Below are 11,565 nucleotides of genomic sequence, written 5' to 3'. Positions count from 1 at the left end.
GAACCTTAAAATTACGGGTAATAATAGATTATGATGGAATTTTAAATGTCCAAGTGACGGACGATGAGAAAGTCTCGCGACCTCGTGGGTCACGCGCGTCCTGTAATATCCTACATTCACGCGCTGTCTTTTGAAGCGATTCAATCCTCATGGACGCTGGTCAGTTTATTTGCGGAGGACTGTATTTAATGGCTTATCGTACATTCCAGACATGAACAAAATACATCGTTTTCCTTATATCACTTCAAGAAAGGAAAACCAAGAGATCATTTAAAGCAGGCCTATGACTTAGCAGTAAAATTCTCCCTTGATGTTTCAGAGAGATGATAACTGACCATGAAAACTAGTTAACTGTAAACTTTTGTAGGTCCATGCAGAACAACAAAACATCATACAATACCAGTATACTCTCAATTCCCAATTCACTCATTCCCATTCACCACTGCAGTGTTAAATGTAGGCTATTCTTGCATTTGAAAATGGTTTTAAAATGATGTAATTATAATTGTTTTTATCAATGTAATCATGCGCTAGTTAGTTTTTGTGAAGTTCGTGCCTCAGGACCTTGTGTCGTTTAGCATTCTAGTGCAAACGGTCAGCATTTAAGTTGAGGTTTGGGAGCTTTGCAGATTTAATGCTGATACAAAGCTGTTGCAGTTTTGCACACCAGTTGTTCAAGCAAATGTCTTTTGGAAACATTTGAGCCACATTAATGCAGTGGAATTTGCATATAACGCATGAATAATATAACAAACTTTAGGCTATATGTGTTTTATGGAGGAACATTTATGTGGCCAAGTGTAAATGAAATCTGAAATCCCCAGCTGAATGCGATCATCATTTGGAAAGCAGTGATGATGCTCACGTCGCTGTCAGACCTCAAACCTCTTTTGTGTGATTTCTAGATGAACACACAGGGCAAATCTCCAAAGTGCTAATTCAGTAGATCCAAGCCTTTTATCAGATATCACAAGCACAATGGTGTCCCTGCCAGTAGAAAGGAATTGATGTTACTGATGTAAAATGACAAAGAACTGATAAACAGTTTGAATAGTAGGATTGCTCCTGAAAAAGGTCATTAATTTGAAGGCATTGAAATGGACGAAGACGATTCCGGTGCCTGGTTTAGAGAAACATCAATGGCTCCCAAGATGATCTATGATCCCGCTTTGGAGAAACTGCAGCGGTGTAAACATCGATTTTGATTGGGAGTTTTTCCGGTTGTAATGTTTCGCCATTTTCCAAGCCAAAATGAGGCAGTTTAGACTCTATGTTAAGTGTGAAATAGTTTTTGTAATTACAAAGTGTGAGTGTTGAAAATATTATAATATCCTTAAACGCTAGATTTAGAAAATGTTCCTCATACTGGATTGATTCCTGTGTAATGAAGGTCTATCATTAAATGATATGCATAGTTAAACTGGTTTCTTACTGGCATTTACATGATATCCTTTGGGATAAAAGTTTAGCAGCTTTCTGTTAAAGTAACAATATTTCCAATGATTATCTTGAGAGCAGGATATTTATTAATGTGGTATATGGAGATTAAAAATCTCATAATTTATTCAAACTGAAAAAATGAATAATTAAACCGTGAAAATGTAGAATTAAACAATGCAAGAATATAGTGTGTAATAAATACAAATCGATTCGACTGAAGAAAATCAAGTGATTTCAATCTGAAAAAATGAAAAAACATTAATTTGACATTTAAAATGAGGTGGAAAACACACAAACAGACATGATAAAATGATGAAAAAGGACTTATTAATGTGGTATATTGTGTGTAAAAATCTGATAATTTATTCAAACCGAGAAAATGGTACTCAAACCGAAAATGTGGATTTAAAAGAAGCAATAATATAGTGTGCGATAAATAAAAACCAATGCAACTGAAGAAAATCAACTGAAAACTAAAAACAACTGAAAAAGTGCATTTTTAAATGAGGTAAATAAACACAAATAGACAGAATAAAATGATGAAAAAGGACTTTGATGTTTATTAATGTGCATGGTGTTAAAAAAAATCAGATAATTTCTTGAAACCAATTGTTTTTTTTACTAAAACCATGAAAATGTAGAATTAAAAAAAGTGTGCAATAAATACAAACCAATTCAACTGAAGAAAATCAACTGAAAAAAGAAAACAAAAAAAACATTATAATGAATTTTAAAATGAGGTGGATAAGCGCACAAACAGAATAAAATGATGAAAAAAGACTTTGATATTTATTAATGTGGTATACAGTGTTAAAATATCAGATCATTTATTCAAACCGGAAAAATGGTACTTAAACTGTGAAAATGTAGAATTAAAAAAAGCAACAATATAGTGTGCAATACATACAAACCAATTCAACTGAAGAAAATCAAGTGAAAACTAAAAGAACTATAAAAAGAACATTATTATGAATTTTAAAATGAGGTGGATGATCACACACACACATAGACAGAATAAAATGCATTGATGACATCAGGGCAGTGATGTTGTGATGCTCTATGGTTGGCAGGAGTACATCTGTAATGCTCATGGTTATTATAGCCAGTAATGCTCCTGTACTGGCGGAGTGCAGATACATCAGGCACTCTTATTTGATTAAAAGCCTCTTGACAAAATTGAGTTGGTGAATGAACTCCGGTTGAGTGTGTGACACCATTCTGAGCTCATTTCTGCCGAGAGAGGACACGTATCGCTGAGCCGCACTTATGGGTCCGCCACAATGGCATTCCTACCAAAGCGTATGAGTGAGAGTCGCGCATCACAGCTTATTGATGCAGGTTATGCTTCTGTATTGACTTGTGGCAGGTGTTCTGTGTGGAATTGTGGGAAAATAGTCGAGGCTCATTGGAAAAACGTGCCAGTGGTGACATTTCTGAAAAATGATATTGCATTGTGTCCTGCACATTTTGTGAGACTTTCAAGGTGAAATGTACAGTGAGTGGCGCTAAAAGTGTGTTCAGTGTTCTCTGAAAGATGAACGTGAATCTGGCAGTGTTTTATTACATTGGTTGTTGTCATGTTCGGTCTGTGGCGTTAACAGGATAATGCAAATAACATTACCACTTCCACTAAACCCTAAACATACCTGATAGTGTCAACAAAAGCAAATGTGAGCTAAAAACTTTAGCTGCTTGAACTTTGAGCTGTTTTATTGTGACTCGTGTTTCACTCGTACCCGAGCAACACTGTACCAGGAGAGTATCAGTATCAGTAAAAGCCACACAGCTGGTTATGTGCTGCAAACGTTAAAATGAGTTACTTTACATATCATGCACTATGGTAAAAGTGTTTTGTGGTCATAACATAATATTCTGCTAGGAGCCGAGCAAAAATAAGCCTTTATTAACTCTTTCCTCGCCAGTTTTTAAAAAAAGGTGTCAGCCACCAGCGTTTGTCCCCCAGAATATTTCTTGTATGAATATCTGAACGTGCAATATATCAAAAGAAAGAACAGAGCCTCTGCTTTTAAACAAAAAAATAAATATGTGGAGCAATCATATTTCAATCAATTCAAAACCATCACGTCGAACAGTGCGCAGCTTAAGGAAATAATACATTATTTATCGACTTTAATATATAGCGGACAAATTTTCTTATCGAGCCGATAACGAGAACATTAAAAAAGAACATATTTCGGCCGATACCGACATGGTGGCTGATATATCGTGCATCTCTATTCTAGCTACATGCATTCTTTTTTATCAACACATTAATGTGGGTAAGTTTAATAAAAAAACTAAATTGCGTTTTTGTCAAAAACTACATCCAGTTTCAGAACGATGATCAAAACACAGATGGAGAAGATCGAGTCCTTCAAAAGCTTCAGTCATTAACCCTTCCTGGGTCGACATGTCATTCTGTAACATTGTTTTGATTTACATGCTGTTTAATGTTGATTATTTTACATACATATATATATATATATATGATTACATATGATATCGCATGTTTCTGCATTTTCTTTGCATGTGTTTTGATCAGGAGATTCAGCACTCTTTCAGAAGACGTGTAGTAGCGCCCCCTACAGTATAACAGTGAAAACAGAAACCGGAACATTCTGTCAATGGCGGGGAAAGAGTTAATCGATAATCTGCCCCTGTAATCATAATGTTCAGTGAAAAGCAGTAAAAGTTGTTGGTGTTTTACTGCCTCTAGTGTTCATTTCAGCTGAAACTGCAGTGATATGTATGTATTGATTGTGTATTGGTCCATTTTTTTTTTTAAAGTTAGCTAAAATGCAGGTAGAGGCACGTTTTCCCAAAGAGCCTGTGTTGCAACTAGTACATCTCTCATCCCAAAATGATCATTTTCCTAAACCATAATGGATACTGACAAAGAATCAAATAACATTTTTCCACAAGCGATGTTTAACATAATAACCGCAAACCGACACAGGCCCGACCTGATACGAAATGAAAGCGGTACGAATCTAAAAACGTCACGCGCACACTCTAGTCTACCGATGTGGAGAACGGTCCAATGTCAGATTAGGGCACACTTGTCCTGGGACACTGAGACAGTCACACACAGGCACAAGTTGAAACCACAAACATCACCCTCCTCCTCCTCCTCCTCATCATCATCCGGCTCTTCATCCTCTTGTCAACTGATCCACAAAATAAGAAACAGTCACAGGCCAAGATATAGATATTTTTAAACAAAACAAAACAAAACAAAACAAACAAAAAAAGCTGCCCTTGGGTCACACTGTCCATCCCAGAAAAAAACGGGCAGAAATCGAAATGGCACGAACAGAAACGCCACTGTACCTCGGAGTGTCTCGGAGAGTTCAAACACACGGTGACACTGGGAGCGAAACCCTAAAGCTCCGGTTCAGGAGCTCAGATCTGTGTGTGGTGTGTGTGTCCCGGTGGTGTGTATGGAGGCGGCGCAGGATTGGGTTTGATTCCCCGGCTCTTCATGTAAGAAATGAACTGGTCGGGAATCTCGGCCAGAACGTCTTTGGCCAGTCGTGCCATACTCAACACGTGGTTTCCCGTCCGGTCCATGTAATCCCGGAACGGCACAAACTGTGAGGGACGGGAAGCAGTGTGAACATTTATTCATCATTTATTCATCCATTCACTGACACAGCGCTTCTTAAACTCTCTGACTCGAAGGCTCCACATATATTCAAAGCTCCGCTCAATATTGCTGGTTATTAACAGAAACTGGCAGTGTGGATATAATTAAGATTGTCAGTACAGAAATTGTAAAACTGTTTGGGAAAATATACATGAACTTTCTCCATGTTATTTTGAGCTTTCTATTCATCAAAGAATCCTGAAAACAAAAATTTATCACAGTTTCCATCAAAATATTAAGCAGCAAAAACCGCTTTGATAACTTTGATAATAATAAGAAACACCAATAATAACAGCCAATAACTTGAACATAAAATCATCATATTAGAATGATTTCTGAGGAATCATGTGACACTGAAGACTAGAGTAATGATGCTGAGAATTCAGCTTTGATCACTTTTGATCATATTAAAATATATACAATTAGAAAACAGTTTTTTTACACTGTAATAATATTTTCGTAATATTACTGTTTTTACGGTATTTTTGATAAAAAAAGAGACTTATTTTTTAAATATCTGTATTATTCCAAACGTTTGACTAGTAGTATATGATTTCAATGTACATCTTAATTGTAAGATTTTAGCAATTTAATTAAGTGAGATTATTTTAATATATTAATATGAATTCTACAAATAAATAATTTTAAGTTATTTAATGGTTCACTTGAAATCCAATCCATCCAATCCATCCACCCAATCCAATTCAATCCATCCACCCATCCATTCCATCCATCCATCCATCCATTCCATCCGTCCATCCATCCATCATCCACCCAATCCAATTCAATCCATCCACCCATCCATCCATCCCATCCATCCATCCATTCCATCCATCCACCCATCCATCCATCCACCCATCCATTCCAATTCAATCCATCCACCCATCCATTCCATCCACCCACCCACCCATCCATCCATCCATTCCAATTCAATCCATCCACCCATCCATTCCATCCATCCACCCACCCACCCACCCATCCATCCACCAACCCATCCATCCACCCATCCATCCATCCATCCATCCATCCATCCATCCACCCAATCCAATTCAATCCATCCACCCATCCATTCCATTCCATCCATCCATCCACCCACCCAATCCAATTCAATCCATCCACCCATCCATCCATTCCATCTACCCATCCATCCATTCCATCCATCCATCCATCCACCCACCCAATCCAATTCAATCCAATCCAATCCAATCCATCCACCCATCCATTCCATCATCCATCCATCCACCCACCCATCCATCCATCCATTCCATCCATCCACCCACCCACCCACCCACCCATCCATCCACCCATCCATTCCATCCATCCACCCACCCACCCACCCATCCATCCATCCACCCACCCATCCACCCACCCATCCATTCCATCCACCCACCCACCCACCCACCCATCCATCCATTCCATCCATTCATCCATCCATCCATCCACCCAATCCAATTCAATCCATCCATCCATCCATCCATCCACCCACCCATCCATTCCAATTCAATCCATCCACCCATCCATTCCATCCATCCATCCATCCATCCATCGATCCATTCCAATTCAATCCATCCACCCATCCACCCATCCATTCCATCCATTCATCCACCCACCCATCCATCCATCCATCCATCCATCCATCCATCCATCCATCCACCCACCCACCCATCCATCCATCCACCCAATTCAATCCATCCATCCATCCATCCATCCATCCATCCATCCATCCACCCAATCCAATCCATCCACCCATCCATTCCATCCATCCATCCATCCACCCAATCCAATCCATCCACCCATCCACCCCATCCATCCATCCATCCAACCATCCATCCATCCATTCCATCTAACCATCCATCCATTCCATCCATCCATCCATCCATCCACCCACCCAATCCAATTCAATCCAATCCATCCACCCATCCATTCCATCATCCATCCATCCACCCACCCATCCACCCACCCATCCATCCATCCATCCATCCATCCATCCATCCACCCATCCATTCCATTCCATCCATCCACCCAGTCACCCACCCACCCATCCATCCACCCACCCATCCATCCATCCATTCCATTCCATCCATCCATTCCATCCATCCACCCACCCATCCATCCATCCATCCATCCACCCATCCATCCATCCATCCATCCATCCATCCATCCATCCATCCATCCATCCATCCATCCATCCATCCATCCATCATCGCATCATCTCTTCTCTGGTATCCTTTTGTCCTTCATTAAACAAATTAAAGAGCTCCACGAGAGTGAATTCTCTTCACTTTTCTAGCCGTCTGTGACTCAGTTGCCAGAGATATTCTTATTACTACTAATGACAGGTTGCATTCACAGGGGACCTGCATAATGATTTGCTTTATAATAATGTGGGTTATGGTGTGGAGCTGTAACACGAGGGCTCAACTCCACAGTGACTGAATTAGTAATTAAAATTCTCATGCTTAATGGATTTGATTGCTGAAAGAAATAGACAAAAGGGCGACTAGTCACAGCTATTAAAAACCCCAGAATTAACATAACATGCTTGCAGTTCAAACAAGCTTAAAAACAGTAGACTGCTACTGGTGTCACCTGGACAATGTCTCGCTCTGCTAATTTCCCTCTTGAGGAGATCCTGATGTCATCACCATCCAACTCAACCATCGCTGTGGGAAAAGACAGGAAGTTTAAGTAAATCATTGAGAACGGACTTGCGTTCATACATTTCATTTATTTGAATGATTCAATGTTACACTTTATTTTCATGAGGAAAAGGGTAATGGTTTTGGAATGACACAAAAGTGTGTAAAAAATAATGACAAAATCCTCATTTTTGGGTGAACTATTCCTGTTATCATCTGCATAGTGATGAATTCCATTGTAAAGTTAATTTCAGGATTCTCAAAACTACTAGGGCCATCATTTCCTTCATCATCTCGTCCTGCTCTGACACCAGCTGAATGTAATTGGTCTGTGTAATGAATGCACTGAGAGATTTCCATCACAGACTCCTCAAACAACAGGCTCTCTCCACATGACCTGCTCACCTCATCCGACATTAGCTCATCTTCCACCTCGAGCGCGTGAGCTACAGGATGTGGTTATTCTTGGAGGAAGCTTTCAATATTGATTAAAGCGTCTCTCGAATTCCCAAGTCGCCCAACGGATCATTACATGCCCTGACATGATAGTGTGTGCTTATTTCCCATGCAATATATCTGATAATGACTGTGTGATTAGCCCAAACCAGGCCTCTTTAAACGATCTCCTGATTACATGTACTGCGCTCAGCTCTGAGCGAGAAACACAACCGTGGTAATTGCTATTGGAGCACTTACTTGACTATTCGCTATAAACAACTGTTGAGACACTCAGCTGGGTTTAAGTAAAATGAAAAATTTGAGTTATTGACTTTGATAAAGCTTTTTGTTAATAATGCATGGGGGAAAAAATCATTACCTAGTAATGTTGATTTATTTTTTCTTCTATAAAGTAAAAGAAACTAGAGCTCTCCAATAATTGAAAAATAATTAAAAGAATTACATGACAAGGTGATTAATCAGATGAATTAAAATAATAGTAATTTAAAGTCATCATATTACTGTGGGAGACCAGTTTATAATTACTAATTTATTTATATATATAATTGATTGTACTAAACTAATAGATCTAATTGACGGTCCTTAAAGAAACACTTACCATCAAATTCAGCCTGTCCTACTCCAACAATAATGATGGACATGGGAAGCTTGGCAGCCTGATGGCAAAAAACACACACATTTACATGCCTTTTTAACAGATACATTGGGCCTTGAAACACAAGCAGAATGAATTAATGTTTAAAAGGTAAGATAGATAGATAGATAGTTAGATAGATAGACAGATGATAGATAGATAGATAGATATACAGATAGATAGATAGATAGATAGATATAACATTCTAAATGTAAAAAATGGCAATAAACCATAAAAAGCAAAGTATTATGTGTAAAACATGAGTCGTATGCAAGATAGGTATATGTAATAACCAGGGATGTGATTGTGCGAGTGAAAAAAAGCAGGAACATTTTAAGACCCAGCGTGAAGCAGTTTTTGCTTTTTAAACACCTAAATCAGCCATTTACTGCATGAACTAGCAGGAACTGCGACGAGTGACACATGGAAATATATTTAACAGCTATCATTTATTTCTGGCAAAAACAGGATGTCTTAACTCATCTTTGGGGAAAATGTAAGGGTGATAAGTGCCATTCTGTAGTTCTGTAAATAAATCACTGTGCTTCCAATACCGATCAATCTCATTCAGTGAATAAAATCCCACTCAAACTTCTACAATAGGAATAGGCAACATAAAATGTTTTTGTGTTTTGGGAAACTGCACATCATATTCTTGATAAAACAACCTAAGAACCGTTCATGAATTATATTAATGCTGTTTAAGCATTAGAAAATTAAGAGTACACATAATCTTATCAGCATGATAAATAAATTATATTAACTGGAATAAACTGTACACAGAAAGGGAGCAGAGAATGTGACCGATCGAGCTTTGCGTGCTCTTTATACACATAAATGACCTTTTACATATTCACCAAATTAGAAATAAATTAGAAAATAAATCAAAATGAAAATTTGAACTTAATTTGAAATATCATCACTTGTATCTCCATATTTAGTCTTTTTTTTTTTCTCCTTAAATCATTACTATTGGTCACCCTTTACTTCTGTCTGTGAGTTTTGAAAATATTTAACCAATGAAAACTATTAAAAAGAGCTTGTGACTAAACCTCGTAACTCCATTGGCTCCTCAAACTGTTGGCAAAACCTCATTCCGTCACCTCTCTCCATTTTAAACCGCCTCTACTTGTTTGCAATGCAATGGTAAATAAAGAACAGTTTGTTTGAATAAGTAAAGTGTTTTCTTTACTCTGTATATAAAGGCTAATGCTTTATGTATTTGCGGTGCAGAGTGGAGAAGAGTGTCTAGCATTTACTATCGAGTCAAAGCCAAGCTTTTTTTTTTTTTTAAGCCTGTCTTAAATAGCTTGTCTTTTATAAAATGAGATTTTGGCCAAATGACAGAAAAAATCTGAGCGACCACAGAGCTACGATAAACTTTATAACCTGTAAGTTGATGAAAAAATAATGCGATGCACTTATTGCCTCAAATGCGGCTGTTCCAGTGACAGACAAAACACTTGTAATGCCATTTGAGCTTGATTTTGGTAAAATGTTAATAATATAATGACACATGCATATAAAGACACTATATCAAGTTTAATTATTTAAAAGAAACTGTTTTTTTTTTCTTTCATTTCCTGAAAACTAGCGGTTTTGGACATATTGGACAAGTTTTCTGCTCGACAGCAACGGTATTCAAAGACTTGTTTAAATGATGTAGACTGCTGAATGCCGATGGAATTTCTAATAAAGGTAAAAGCCACAGGTGTTCCTTGTCTTGTAATTAGTCTATGTATTTAAGCCCTCATGTTTGCCCTGTGTCTTTGTCGAGTATTGTAGGATTGTGTCTAGTCTATGTTCTTGCTTCTAGTTTCCATGCTTCGTCATGTTTTTGTTTTATGTTTAATCTTGTGTTTGATAATTAAAGTTGCATTTAGGTTCTCTACATCTTGCCTCCAGTGGAATCATTCGTAACAATACTACTTTTTCATACAATATTCACTCTCTTTCTTTAACGGTTCTGTCTAATTTTTTTTTTTAGATAGAACTGTTAAACAAAGACTGTAAACTATGAAGACTGAGAATGAAAGCTTCTGTGCATCTGTGCTCAGGCCAAACAGAAATATCTGAAAATATCCTAAATATCCATCCAATTGAGTGTTCCCGACCATGGCATCTGCTACATGTCATGGTCAGGAACACACAAGAACAATGATTCTTTATCATTGTGGCCATCCAGAAACTAAGTAATACATTCCTGTTGTGGTTCTGTATTACTTATGAACACAAACACAAATAAAATGACAGGAACTCCCAAAATGCAATCCAATCAGCGTTATCAATGAATGCAACAGTTGGTGTTGGGCAGTTTCCAGTGGTGGAACAGAAAGTTCTAGAGGGAGAGGGAGGCGGGGCCAGTGTGATCGCCATGGCACCCGCTTCTCTAGCAACCCTCCCACCTCCCACTACAGACACTTCATCATGGATAATTGAGAATATTACAAGCAGACATTCATCATTTTATACACGGCACACTCACTGACGTTTTGCATCATTTATGTGCCCTGTTTGATTATGGGGTAGAATGGTTTCAGGGTGACAGTTTGCACAGAGGTCTAAATATCACAGCTATTTACAGCCAGACAAAATCACATCTGAACCCACTTCAGCCTCCTGTGCAGATGAAAATAAACCCCTACCAATGGCTGCCAGAAAAGTGGCAGAAAAACAAATACTTGAAGAGTGAGCAGAGTACTCTTTTCCTTCAAGAGATTTAATGTTAATTATAGTATACTACAGCT

At 38.1% G+C, this 11,565-nt stretch overlaps 1 protein-coding gene across 2 annotated transcripts in view; it reads right to left on the bottom strand.

Annotated features, from left to right (window-relative positions):
* Positions 1-1,975: 1,975 nt before the first annotated feature.
* The window catches only part of cpne5b (copine Vb), a 207,456-nt gene continuing 197,866 nt past the window's right edge, over positions 1,976-11,565 (bottom strand). The window contains exons 18-20 of one of the 2 annotated variants that reach the window (XM_081358378.1): positions 8,783-8,840; positions 7,676-7,749; positions 1,976-5,031 (exon numbers count right to left, since the gene is read on the bottom strand). In XM_081358378.1, coding sequence (XP_081214504.1) covers positions 4,843-5,031; positions 7,676-7,749; positions 8,783-8,840 — 321 coding nt within the window. In that variant the 3' untranslated portion in view covers positions 1,976-4,842. The remainder of the gene's footprint in view (positions 5,032-7,675; positions 7,750-8,782; positions 8,841-11,565) is intronic. The other variant, XM_081358377.1, reaches the window with a different exon arrangement.

This window comes from Scardinius erythrophthalmus (genome assembly GCF_964197995.2).
Source record: "Scardinius erythrophthalmus genome assembly, chromosome: 25".
In the NCBI taxonomy this organism is placed as follows: Eukaryota; Metazoa; Chordata; class Actinopteri; order Cypriniformes; family Leuciscidae; genus Scardinius; species Scardinius erythrophthalmus.
This window is presented reverse-complemented; position numbering and strand designations above follow the sequence as displayed.